The sequence below is a fragment of the Misgurnus anguillicaudatus genome, chromosome 22, assembly GCF_027580225.2.
Source record: "Misgurnus anguillicaudatus chromosome 22, ASM2758022v2, whole genome shotgun sequence".
Taxonomy (NCBI): Eukaryota; Metazoa; Chordata; class Actinopteri; order Cypriniformes; family Cobitidae; genus Misgurnus; species Misgurnus anguillicaudatus.
The window spans coordinates 1837235-1851922 of NC_073358.2; the positions used below are offsets into that span (position 1 = coordinate 1837235).

The following is a 14688-nucleotide window of genomic DNA, read 5'->3' on the forward strand; positions in this document are numbered from 1 at the left end:
GGTAAGGGAGCAATCCCAGAATATTTACGGGACACGTTTGTGTTCATACAGAAGCCTCTCTGACAATTTTACGGAAATTTTCTAAGATCAAAGTGCTGTGTGAATAGGGTTTAATTGTGCCATATTGTGCTCTTTCCATGCCCTCAATGTTGCAGTTTTGGTCTTCATATGCTCTTTTCTGGTGTGCATGGAGAAACGTTCCCAATGTCGCTCGATTGGGAGATGTTCTGTGATTGTCTACAGGAGATCTAATGTCCTGATAATACTGAATCTTTTATTTTGGGACTTTAATATAAACTGGGCCATAATGAATGAATAATTAACAATTCAAAAGACTAAAGAAGGTAAAAAGGGCTAGTGTTACTGCGAACGACCTGAATCAGGACTATTTCATCCAGGCCACACATTGAGAGGAGAAGACGTTCTGTTCTCTTTAATTACACGACACATCCACGGTCTTTAAAAATGTCAGGTGGTGAGAGGAGACATTACAGCGTGCATGTTCTCAAATGTGGCTTTCGCATTCATGAAAATCTGCTCTCTTGACCTGAAGATCGGGTTGTTCTTCATGGCAAATAACTTGAAACCGTGGCTCCGGGCCCACTGGCAACCGACTGGACTGGACCGCAGACCTCATCCACCCGCGCTCGCTGCCTCTCCTCCGAATTTTGTCATGCATCCCAACAGATTCCTATCGGCTACGCTCGTTTCCTTAAGGGGCTGAACGGGACGTTTGAAGGTATGTGACGTGCCCGAAGATTTTGAAGACATAAAGCCCAAAAAACAAAACAACAGCATTTCAAAGCCACGAGCTCATGAAATGGCCCTGATAAAGCTACGCCTCTTAAACTCATGTTTGCTCTCTTAAAATGAAGATGAGGGCAAAGTCGCGTGCAGTAGATGTTTAGCAGAACGGATAAAGAGGATGGGTGCATGTCACGAAAACATGTTTGGATCACATTTCACCACTTATTAATAACATTTAGCATTAATACCTTCATAAATGAAGGTAGTGGTTATAGTATGCATTAGTCCTGTGGATTGATCTAGAAGTGCATATAGTGGGACTCTCTGTGTCTCTATCTGTCTCATCTCACCCTTTGAAGAAAATCTCCCCCAGTCACACATAACACTGTCTGCTCGCTGAGGGAAACACGCCAGGACATCGTGCACCAGAGGCGTTTTAAACCGAGGTCAGCGTGTAAATCGCAGACATCTTTACTGTCCTCTCTGTCGATGTTATCTACAGAAGAAACTAAAGCACATTTTCAAGCCAAGCCCTTTGAAAGGACCATGTTTTGCAAACCTTTGTATCTGAAATAAAGACGTTGTTACATTTGAGCTGATGCAAAATACTTCTAAAATAATTCTTATCCCACACTAAATTAAATCAGCTCGACATGCATGTAATTTCATCTCGTACCCTTTACTGGATAAACGCTTTTGTACACTGTGGACCGTTTGTGAGGGTGTTTGCATTTGACACCCATGACGACATAAAGTCGGCATTGACAAAAAAGTACACTCGCCTCTCTGGACTTCGTGTTCTTCACAGCAGAAATCTTTTAGATTGCCTCTTAACACGTGCAAAAGCTTTCTCATAAAGCAGAATTTCACGGGAACGTCAAGTTTAAATTTTCACAAGAGCAAAACTAGTCCTGCTCTTTGGAAATCATTCAGGTCAAATGGGTGTAATCTCATCGCGGGATGAAACGGTTACCTTAGTAACAGTAGGGTATCCTGCAGCCACATCCGCTGGACAGTAGAGCTTTTCCTCATGTGACACCTCCACCCTGTTGGCCCACTGATCCACGAAACCGTTGGGTGTGTACAGGCCACAATCCTTAACACTCGTCTCCCTCTCAAAGTCTTCACACACGCCATCGCCGTCGTAATAGTAGCACATGCTGGGCTCGTCTGTGAACAAAGGAAAAATTATTGTACATTGCATCAGTGGCGAGGCTACAATAGGGCCAGGGTGGCACTGGCCCACTCAGATTGACGGCTGGCCCACCCAGTCAGAAGAGACACAAAGTATTTGTGGAAAAGAAATCACACATAAATGATAATAATCTCTTTAATAATTATCGCCCAAATACGCATCCTTTAGAAATAAATAACTATTTATATAAAAAGTTCATCATTTGCATGTGTTTCTAAACCTTGCAAGTGTTATCATTCAAGCTATTTTAAACAATTTAAGCACAAGAAGATGTTAAAGTGAGCTGTTTACTGTGCGCAAAGACGCACACACAAACTCAAATGGACACACACTTAAGCGCACGCACGGAGACACGTGTTTCAAAAAGCACGCAAACACAGAATCTCAATACGCTGGACCGTACACATACGTGCAAAATTATCTCGAAATACCAAAGTCGTAGCAAGTATAAAAAGTGAACACAAACAGATAAAAAGAAATCACTTTTCCTTTTTTGCTGATACGAAAATGATTCGATCCATGACTCAAAAAACATAAAGTACTCTATTTAACCACTACTATATTGAAAAATGATGTCATTTGAGAGTAGGCATTGAGGTCCACCATATTTCACAAAGGTCAACTAAGTTGAAAATATCAGGCCTCGCCTATGCACTGCATCATTTACAGCCTAAATATAATGCACTGCAAAAAATGATTTTCAAGAAAATAAACATTTAGTATTTTTGTCTTGTTTTCAGTAAAAATATATAAAAACTCTTAAATTAAGATGCTTTTTATTGATGAGCAAATCGACCCAAGAAAATAAGTCTCGTTTTTAGATAAAAAATATCAAATGTAAGTGATTTTGTGCATAAAATTCAAGAAAATTTCAATAAAAATTAGCTTACACCATTGGCAGATTTTTTTGATTGTTTTATGCGCAGGATCACTTACATTTGATGTTTTTGGTCTAAAAACTGGACTTGTTTTCTTGGGTCGTTTTGCTCATCAAGAAAAAAGCATCTTCATTTAAGGGGTTTTTTTTAGATATAGACAATTTTTTTTCTTAAATAATTTTTTGCAGTGTGTTATGCGAAAAGCAGCATGCAGTTAAATGTTATACAAGCACTGTTGGACATACTGAACATATGTGATCCTGGACCGCAAAACCATAAGGGTTAATTTTTGGAAATTGAGATTCATACATCATCTGAAAGCTTAATAAAAACATTTTTGTTGAGGATGCAAAAAAATCTTAAGATTGCAATGGGAAAAAAATTACTTTCTTAGTATTTTTGTCTTGTTTTCAGTATACTATATATCTGGAAAGTCTTGATAAGTTTAGATTTCTTGATAAGAAAAATTACCTAAGAAAAAAGGCAATTTATAAATAAAAATATACAATTTAAGTGAATTTACACTTAAAACAAGCAAAAAAATCTGCTAAAGGGGTAAGAACATTTTTCTTGAATTTTCTTGAATTAATTGTTTAAAAAAAAAAGTTTAAGATTTTTTTTCTTACCCCATTGGCAGATCGCGCATCAAGAAAATGTTAATTTAATTTAAGATTTTTTTATAGTTGTACTTAAAACAAGACAAAAATATTACGTAACCCAAGTTAAAATAAAGTCCTTAGCAACACATACTGTATTACTAATGACGGTAGGAAATGTACAATATTTGATATAAAATATACAAATTATTTAAATTAAACATGATCTTTACTTAATATCCTAATGATTTTTTGCATAAAAAAATTAATACTTGACCCATAACAAACACAAATATACCCATGCGACTTATGACATGGTTTTGTCGCATATATGTTTTGACATCTCTGACATACAGTATGTGATATCTAATGTTACAACCAGTGACGGCTGGTGACTTCTCTTATGAAGGGTGCGAATATGTGTTCGGAGTGCCACGTGTTTTGCTTGTGTTTTTAAAATATGTGTTCCTTGAGTCATGTGAACCTATGTGCATCATGTGTCATTTAAAAATACGTGTATGCTGCACATGCGTCAAAAGGGTTTAAGATAAAAGAGACGCTCACGTTCACGAAATACTCACAAGACACTAACTTTACACTTAACTTTACACGTGAGATTAAGTACAGTATCTGGGAAATATAGGTCTCTTTTATCATAAAACCCCTTCAAAGCTTCTGACATCACACGTGATGCACATAAGTTGCCGAACACATATTTTAAAATTGGCGAGCCACACACATGACGGGATACATAAATGTATTGACAAGCTTCGTGCGCCCTTCCAAAAGAAGTCACCGGCCGCCACTGGTTACAACCAATGCTAAAATAGATAGTTTTTAGTTTTTATGGCAGATATTTGCTGAAAGCTGTGATCAAACTCACACCCTATTTGATAAAACCCTGAAGTGACAAGACTGTAAAGAGTCTGAACTCAATGACACAATGAAGCTCATTCCAGAGACGCTCATTCATTTCTCTCTCCGTTTCCTTGTTTGCCTTCATTCACTATTTCCATTCTCATCCATCTCCTCCTGCTTTGTGTTTTTATTTCAGACGCAACATTAATGTGAATAAAAAGCAGAGAGGAAGAAAACGTGTGCGTTCAAACATGACTAATGACTATTTCCGAACTGAAATGAAATGCGGTGCATCTTCATTTTTAAGAATGATTCATCATTGCACTGATATTTAAACTTCTTATATTAATGTGTCCTGAGTTGATTTAACCTTTGATGTACAGTTTGATATCTGATAGTCTGAGACAGTTTATGAGTAACTGTAATAATTCAGTAACATTATTCCTAACACTGTGGTCGCTCCTAACGGATTTTATTTACTTGCCAAAGCAGTCATCACTTGCATTTGGCCTGCACACTTCTTTCCTGACCAGATGAAGGCGACTTAGCCGACCGGATGTTATGCAAACATTGGATTTCTCTCTTTATTGCCTGTGAATGGATAATTTCTTAGATTGGGGACTCATCGGTGAAGACAGGAGGGTCCTCGGATATCGGATGAGTTTTTCCAGACCCTGGAGCTTCTGTTCTTCATACATCTTCACTTTTTTTCTGTTTTTCTCACTTTTTTTGGTATGTTGTCTCAATCGTAATATCACTCTCTGCCTTCTTGTCTGTCTCTCTCCGTGTCTGTCTTCTTCTCTTTCTCTCTCATTCTTTCAGTGTAAGGGGTTCCAGTAAGGGGGACGGAGGCATGCCGTGCCAAGTTGGCTTGCGTCTCTGCAAAAATTCCAGCGCTCCCCTTGGTTCTGCTGATGTTGAAACGAGGGGCTGTCGAGGGGGTCGAGCACACACACGACTCAGCTACCCATCCGCACCTATCGTTTAGGACGTCTCATCCCTACGCTCGTGCCGCAGACATCTCTCCAGAAGCGACGTCTCCGGCCGGCGATGCAATTCTAATGTTTTTGTTACTTAATAATTAAGAGAAGAAGGAACACCAAACGCTATCTTCTGGGTCAGCAGAGGGCAGCAATAAAAATAATCAGATCCAGGATCAGAAATACAAACGCTCTATTCATGATGGTGTCCGATTTCCCCACGAAAACACAAATATTTAAAGCTGCCACACAGATGTGACTCCTTCAGCACATGGCAGGATTAAACGCCATAACTTTGACTACAGACAGAAAGATGCAAAACAAAACTGAAACATGCCTGTTTTCTTCCTGTATTAGCCGTACAGATGAGGTTTAATCTCATTGTCAACATTTCTCTGATGTACCCCACAAACTGTTTTACCAGCTCATGGACTGTGGAGGGAAATGTTTATATTTTAAAACATCAATGAAACATTAAAGGACACCTAATAGAGAAATTCACTTTTATATGTGCTTTGAACATAATTATGTGTACACAACCACCCTATAATGATAACAATCTGTCTACTCGTTTTTTTTTATCCTAGTAAAACCTCAACAGTCTCGTGGGTCAAGCTGTTGGGGTTTTCTGAGCAAACTGATGTCACTTTGCGCAGACCCCGCCCACAACCATCCACAGGTCATAATTTTTATTTTAAAGAGAACATTTCACGAATTTTTTAATATGTCAAATAAATCTTTGGTGTCTCCAGAGTACATATGTGAAGTTTTAGTTTAAAAACCCCACAGATACACTGCAAAAAATGACTTTCTTATTTAGTATTTTTGTCTTGTTTTCAGTAAAAATATAGCCTGGGTGCCAGCCGATCTTAGCCCCGCCCACAACATTTTGAAAATGGGAAGATCGGTCTGGGGTTTTTACGTTGAGGAGCTTCTATGTGAAACCCAAAGCTGGTCGACCAATCAAATTGTCAGGGTGGGCTTTATACGATGATGGACAGATGATCAACAGTAACGTAATCAACCACGTCACCAAAGAGCGTGTGGGTTGAATCTGTTTACAACAAAATGGCTGCCACTGTAGAATTCACGCGATCAAGGCATTTGTTGATGCCGTCCTTCCTACGGGATTCGGCAAACGTTTCATTTATCAGCTAGCTCCGATGGTCGCTATGAAGACAGGACATGAAAACCCTATTGTCATTGTTGTTTCTCCTTTGGTCGCACTTATGGAGGACCAAGTTAAAGAAGCAACTGAAATGGGTATCACAGCGATGCAACTTGGCGTGCATGACGAGATGGATATAATTAGCGGTCGTTGCCAGGGTCTTTTCGGAAGCCCGGAATCGTGGCTGCTGAATAAGTGGAGGGACATGCTAGGCTCCGATATTTTTTCAAGCCAACGTAATGGGTATCGTCGTGGATGAAGTTCACCTAACGTACAAATGGTAAGAGATAGTCTGACTGTATGACTTAATACTTAATGTTGTGATATAAATGAAATGTTGTAAACATAGTAGGTGTTGATGTAAGTCACTAACTCGGACTTAGTACAATCACAATGTTAGTGTCATTGTAGCGAAATAACTAACAGTTCGGTCAGACTGCTAAAGTCGCCATTTCAACATACGTCACACAATCCGTTGCTCTGATTGGTCGTAGGTCTATCCAATTGAGTGCAGACGCATTTTTCGGTTGAGACACGCCGAATAATCATAGCCCAATGGAGCGGTATCAGACTTAAATTCTGACTAGAATTGAGTATGACAAACGTCAGGCTAGTAAAAATATCGAAATATTCTTAAATTAAGATGCATTTTCTTGATGAGCAAAATGACTAGGGTTTTTCCGATTCCAATACCGGCTGATACCACAAAAAATTCTGTCATCGGAATCGGCGAGTACTTGAACCCATGTATCGATCCGATACCATTTTCTTAAATAACCTAGTTATGTCCGCTTTAACTGATGCTAAAGCTAACGCTGCAAAGCGTAGCTCATCTCTTCTTCACTGCTTTAAACACAAACACTAGGAAGTTGCAACCAAGGTTTAGAGCGATGAAGAAGAAATTAAACGTGCAACCGTATGTCCGCTTTTTGTATTTCAGACTAATAAAACGTCGACGTGCCGCATTTTCAGGGACAAGTATTAATAACTTTAAAACAAGTAACTTAATATAGCATTTGAAGACGCGTCACCCACATGAACATGATGGTTACACAAGTCTCTTATTTCACTACATTGTGACTACACTTATTGTTTTTAAAGGACCTTTTTTGTGCTTTTGTATTTAAAAGCTGAAATGCCTTTTATTTAACAAAATGGTTTCTGGACTTTTTTTAAATAGATGATTTTGTTATATTCTTATTTGTTGCACTGTTTTTATATAGTTATATTCTAAAACTAAAATATTCTTTCAGTTTACAGTGTTAGATTTGTGTCTGCATTTTTTTTTCACTTCAGAGAAATTACTATTACTGTCATATGTCTTTCCGATAATAAAAATACTCTAGTTCATAGTTCTAGTTCATGTTTTATACAGGAATAAGTCTAAAGCACACCATAAAATAATTATATTCATTCATAAGGGGCTAGTAGTACGTACAGCTGTATATACATACAGATACACGCCCAGCAGTGGCGGTTCTACACGGAGGCCAAGGGTGGCCCGTGCCTCTGTAGACAAGTCCCTGGCCACCCCTGTGGCCACCCCGTGCTGACCAAATAAAAAAGTATACATTTATTTTGATTTTACACGCGAGCGCCAAAAGCGGAACTAATCCGACGCATAACGTTCTAAACGGGCAAATTAGAGCGGCGCACCCAACCACTGTAGCTGGCTGCGGGTGCTGGGTGCTGCTCAGCGAGTTTCTCAATTTGTTCCCAATTTCCCGATGTTGAGAATGTGTATGCAGGTTTGGGCACTGGTAAGGACTCTAGCTCACTTGACATTGGGACACTGTTCACTTGTTCTCCTGTGACGTGGCTGCTTAAGCGCGGTGATCATTCACAGCTGTTACTCATCAACAACCGGTGTCATGAGCAATCCAGTCCCCCCGAGCAATTCTGCCCCCCTAGGACCCCAATTGGTACCTAGCAGTAATGCCTGGTCAAAAACTTGTCATCGCGATATCTTGATGCTAATGGTTAATCGAAGCTGCGTTAGTGGTGTAGCAAGCTAGGTACTTTTTACAAAATAGAAGCATACAAAATATTTTTAAAATAAAAGCTTACAAAAATAATATAATTAATGAACTAATATTCATGTTGCAAACACGTGAGCAGCTTTGTGTCATCCTCTGCTTTACAAAAACAATACTTTTATTTTTGTAAATATTAACATACCTTATATTGATTACTAAGTTATCTGAACGTGAAACATATTTTTTTAAACCTCAGGATTAAAAAAAATGACATTACGTTATAACGGTGAGTGCAACTGGTGTTTGTGTTAAGCTATTTTACCCGATAGCTGTATGCTAAACTGGTACGTCACGTTAAGCTAATTAAAAAAAATCTAAGAACGAGATTTGGTAGATCTCACAACCTAGAGCATCAGTTATATACTACTATATTAAACGGATAATTTAAAATACACCAATTGTAATTTTAACAACATTCTAACGATATAAATCATCACGAAATTTTGAAGGAATTGTAATAAGGCGCTACACAGGCTACCCATGAGGAGTTTTTTCAGCCAATGGAATTACGCGGGGTCCTAGGGGGGCAGAATTGCTCGGGGGGACTGGATTGCTCATGACACCGGCAAAACCAACATCTCGCTAACTTTTTAAAGTTTACACATTGTTAAAAAGCGCTGTAATTATGCTCTTACATATACGTGCATAAAATTGGAGGAATATAATTAAATGTGTCATGTAAAAATGTTTACAATTTAAAATAAATATTATTTTAAATACTGATTAGATTGTGGTCCCTAACTGTCTAGCAATGTGTGTTTATATGTAAACTAAAACAAACGTTTGTCTTTATAAAAGTTTGCATTTCATAAAGTTTATTGAGTAGGCTCGCATGATTTTCGGTTGGGGGGGCTTTAGAAAAGAGCCCAGCTCCCCTTTTGGACCTGCACTCACTCTTGTATTAAATAAAGATTTATATGTTATTGTAAAGTAAGATAAAGTTTATGGGGCAGTTTCCCGGAAAGGGATTAGACTAGTCCTAGACTAAAATAAATGTAAGAGCTGTCCAAACTGAAAACAACTTGCAATGCCATATTTTAAAATACACCAGTGCCCTTTGTTTTGCTACAAAATGCACACAAGTAATGTTTTTAGTAAGGCATGTTTGTTAAAATTAGTTATAATTCCTAATTAAACTAAGGTCTAGTCCTGTCTTAAAATAATTCCTGTAACCGCCCCTATAATCTTTAAATATAATTTCTTGCCGTTTTTTTATGTGCCCCTCTTGTAAAACACTGGCCCCTACTTGGCCCCCCTAGTGAAATTTGTCTAGAACCGCCACTGACGCCCAGGTATCGGAATCGGTATCGGGAAGAGAAAAATGGTATCGGAACATCTCTAAAAATGACATAGGAGAAAAGTCTAGTTTTTAGACAAAACAATATACAATTTAAGCGAATTTGTGCTTAAAACAAGCAACAAAAAAAATGCCAATGAAATAAGAAAAAGATTCTTGAATTAACACTTATTTCAAGAAATTTTTCTTATTCCATTGGTAGATTTTTTTTGCTTGTTTTAATCACCAATTTACTTAATGTTTATATTTATTCACTAAAAATATCTAAACATTTTTAAACTAAGATGCTTTTTCTTGATGAGCAAAACGACCCAAGAAAATAAGTCTAGTTTTTAGACCAAAAACCATTAAGTGATTTTGTGTATAAAACATGAAAGAAAAACAGCCAATGGGGTAAGCAAAAAAAATCTTGAAAATTTTTCTTAAACACTAAGTTCAAGAAAAATTCAAGAAAAATTTGCTTACCCCATTTTTTTTTGCTTGTTTTATCCACAAAATCTGCATGAAAATAATGATATTTTTGGTCTAAAAACTAGACTTATTTTCTTATTTTCTAATTAATTTAAGAATTTTTAGATATTTTTACTGAAAACAAGACAAAAATACTAAGATTTTTTTTTCTTAAAAATCATTTTTTGCAGTGCTTGCATTTAAAGAGACACACAAAAACAGCACACACACAAATAGTCCTTTTCAACATGATATAATAAATGATCGATAGGGTATTTGGACCTGATACTTCCCAGGCACTTTCTGGAGACATCTGAGACTAATATTACATGCCATATTAGATGACCTTTAAGTAGAAATTGATCATATGGATGAAACTGAAAACGGTTCGGTCCCTTTAAAGACAACATCATGTCAATCAAACGTTTGGTGTAAACCTGAATCTTTCTCTATATAAATTTGAAGCTCTGCTCTATATCAGCGGCAGTATAAATGTCTATACTTCACTGTGTTTGCTGAAATACTCGACTCTTGTCTTCAGATGATGTAACTTTCCTCAGAACAAAGCCGAGACCAGAAAGCATCTGATTATTAATAAAACAGAACAGAAAGAGGTGCCAAGACATCCTTTATGAATCTGTTAGCGTGTTCTTTTTCAATTCAATGTCTTCCAGATTTTACAAGGATCTCACAAGGATAACATATGGGATAGCTATGAGATAAACAATAGCTTTGGCTCTGCAGAAACCAAATAAAGAGCTCAGATATGCTATTACTCTAAAAGATGTTTTGTCAGGGTGGGACTGTAAACGCTTCTCACAAAACTGTCTGCCGACATACAGCAGTCCATATATTTATTGTCGCTCGCAGATGTTCGTACGGTTTCTCCGGACACTTACCGTAACAATTAAAGAACGGCTCCTTCTTACAGTGACTGGAGCAGCCGTCACCGTTAATCGAGTTCATATCATCGCATTCCTCTCCTTGGAACCTGAAATAAACCAATAAATACATCATAAACTACATTGTAATGATGTTTAACACCTCTGAAGTGATTTATTTATCTTCTCTTTTGGGGATTCTGTGATGCTAAAAGCCTAAACTCGCACATGAACACAGCGGGTTTATGGGATTATCCATTAAAGAGAGCGGAAACGCACCTCTGGATGAGTCCATCACCACAGTACGGTGCTCCCAGATGGTGTGTGAATGGAGGAGACGGCTCGCTTTCACTACGACTGGAGATGATTTGGACCTGGTAGGTGTACACGCCATTGAGTTGTACGTCCCTGTGGACAAAATGCATTAAATTACATTATGAAGCTGTGGTGCACCTATAAAGGAACCTGGACTTTAAACATAATAGTATCTTCCAGTGAACCGGATTTTATGCTGGTTTGGTGGGGGTCTAGCTGGTGTCAGCGTATACAGTAAGATGCATCTGTGCTGTTCAACATAAAAAAAATCATTCAGTTAGCAGATTTTAATGCAACGCATTCATTTGCACCCTGAGCTGGTGGCGGTTTAGATAACGCCCGTGATAAGCATCATGTGATGCCGTACGGGTTCGAGGACTACCAGCTGACCGTGTCCGTGCCATGAGGGGGGTTTCTGTTACGCTCGCTGCGGTCAGATGGTGGATGTTGTGCTGAGCCGATGTAACAGAAACCTGTCCCGAATGCCGGGCTTCAAACAAAGCGATCACACGGTGAGGGACTGAACAGAGGAGGACAATGACAATGCTGAGCTGGCAAACAGCCACAGTAAAGCGGCTGATTTAAAAAGATGATGGAAAAATGAAGATCCAGCGAGAAAGAAATAAACTTTAAATAGATCCCAATCAGGCTTTGCGTGAAGGTTTGTTATGCATGTTTTCGAGAGCAGGTGCTTAAAGGGTTCTTGGGTTCCAAGTGTGCGTCACAGCGATGTGTTTTATAGTCGCTCTCATAAACAACTGGAAAGCTACTGCTGCAAGAGAAAGTGTCTGCTGGAATTACACAGCCATTTACAAACAGACCATCAAATGGCATCTTGGATACTGTATAAGAATATATATCTTAAAGGAATATTCCACTTTCATAAAAAAAATTCTGATAATTGACTCACCCCCATGTCATCCAAGATGTTTATGTTTTCTTTGTACATTTGAGAAGAAATTACGTTTTTTGAGAAAAACGTTCCAGGATTTTTCTTAATATACTTTAGTAAACGAGGCATTAACCATCATCATTTTTCACTAAAAAAACTAAAAAATGTAACTTTTAAACTACAACTTCTCGTCTTGCGCTAGCCATGTGATGCGCCAGCGCGACCTTTTGTATTACGCAATCACATGGAAAGTCACATTTGACGCACACTGCAAAAAATGATTTTCAAGAAAATAAGTCTAGTTTTTAGACCAAAAATATTAAATTTAAGTGATTTTGTGCATAAAAGAAGCAAAAAAATCTCCCAATTGGGTAAGCAATTTTTTCATGAATTTAGTGTTTAAGAAAAATGTTCAATATTTTTTTGCTTACCCCATTGGCAGATTTTTTTCTTTGCATGTTTTATGCACAAAATCACTAAAATTTTATATTGTTGGTCTTATTTTCTTGGGTCGTTTTGCTCATCAAGAAAAAGCATCTTAATTTAAGAATTTTATTATATTTTTACTGAAAACAAGACAAAAATACTAAGAAATCCTTTTTTGCAGTGTATACACTTGCTTAGCGTTTTCTTGATAAGCAACTATACAATTTAAGTCAATTTAAACTTAAAACAATCAAAAATATCTGCCAATGGGGTGAGAAAAAAAAAAAATAAAAATAAGTTTTCTTTTTTCTTAAACACTTAATTTAAGCAAAATGTTCTCACCCCATTGCAGATAATTTTGCTTGTTTAAGCACAAATTCACTTAAATTGTATTGTTTTTGTCTAAAACTTTTCTTTTTTTAGGTCATTTTGCTCATCAAGAAAATACTTTACTAATACTCTTGATTTAAGACTTTTTAGATATTTCTACTGAAAACAAGACAAAAATACTAAGTTAGAAAGTGTGCGAAACTACCGCTCCAGTGTGTAGAAAGAGAAGCGTTCAGACGTTGTTGTATGTGGAATGATAATAATTAATGTCTTTGTGTCAGTTTATTGTTTAAAATAGTCCAAAAGTGTGCGTTTCACAAATGTAACATGTGACCTAGTTAAGTTAGGATTTTTTTTTATATTTTTACTGTAAACAAGATAAAAATACTAAGAATTTTTTTCTTGAAAATCATTTTTTGCAGTGTAGTTACAAAGTTGGTTAGTTGAATGTCTAAAGCGGACAGTCAAGTGTTACTGCTAAACTTCCTCCATAACTACAAAAAACACAGACGCACATGACATAAATGAAAGAGCCAACAAGCAAGGAGAGAAAAATGCACAAAGCCTTCATTATTTGCATTTATGTTGGACTGCGTCCCTGATGGAAACACAAGCACCTCTGCTGATTAACAAAACAGCGCTGCCAAATGACCAGAACGCTTTGTACGTGACGTTTATTACAAGCGTTGCTGGTGTCACGGTTATAAAGTGGACAGAGAGGCAGTAACGTTTAATAAGAAGCAAAACAAATCACTTAAATTAGCACTTGACACGAATGATGCCGCTGACAGCTTTATGAAGCCGCTTTCTCCAATGAGCGAAACAACAGAGGGGAAAAAACTGACTGTGAAAGCCCCATAAAACTAAATGACAACAACACAAATAAGCTTTCACACAAGAAAGACGCACACTTATACGGACGTACACACGTAAAGCTTTGACTTCAGTATGTGTCTGAGAATTTATAGCAGGAAACGCTTTTGACCGATGTGGTTTTTGAAAATGACGTGTTGCGTTTCTTTTCATCTTCGTGAAACCAAAAGAAAAACACACACAAGGTAACGTGAGACGTCATCGATACATATAATGCTGTCTGCATCGCAAACCTGAGATTCAAACTTAAACCTTAAAGAGTTAAAGAGGAAGAAAACATGCAATATCCAAGTTTGCCTTTGTAGGAAATGTCAAATAAGATAACGAATTGTAACTAACTGATGTTTAAAACTGGAAACAGGACAGAAATAAATGTGCACACAGACACTGACAACACAGAGAGGTATTACAGTGCGGACAGTATCCAGATCATTTACTCTCGGTGGAATATGATGAGAAATGATGCAGAAATGGTTGGCTTTTAAATTGAATGAATGATATGAAAGAGATCTCGTTTGTGGGTTTGTGGGTTTTTCCCACAGCAGCTGCAGTTGTCAGGTCACGCACACACACACACACACACACACACACACACACACACACACACATAAAACACCAGACTGCAGCTTCCTCCACATTACACACTGTTCTTTATTCTTGGCAGCTTCCACTGGCTGTTAATTGAATGGGAGAAGCATTGCGAGCGCGTGCCAGTACAGAGCGAAACATCGCAAGTAACAGTGACACACGTGTGAAAGGGTTTTTA

General features: G+C 37.6%; 1 protein-coding gene across 2 annotated transcripts in view; it reads right to left on the bottom strand.

Annotated features, from left to right (window-relative positions):
- Window positions 1-14688, bottom strand: part of pappaa (pregnancy-associated plasma protein A, pappalysin 1a) — an 84679-nt gene that overhangs the window by 39198 nt on the left and 30793 nt on the right. For both annotated transcript variants that reach the window (XM_055200297.2, XM_055200295.2), the window contains exons 9-11: window positions 11366-11494; window positions 11105-11196; window positions 1721-1917 (exon numbers count right to left, since the gene is read on the bottom strand). In XM_055200297.2, coding sequence (XP_055056272.2) covers window positions 1721-1917; window positions 11105-11196; window positions 11366-11494 — 418 coding nt within the window. The remainder of the gene's footprint in view (window positions 1-1720; window positions 1918-11104; window positions 11197-11365; window positions 11495-14688) is intronic.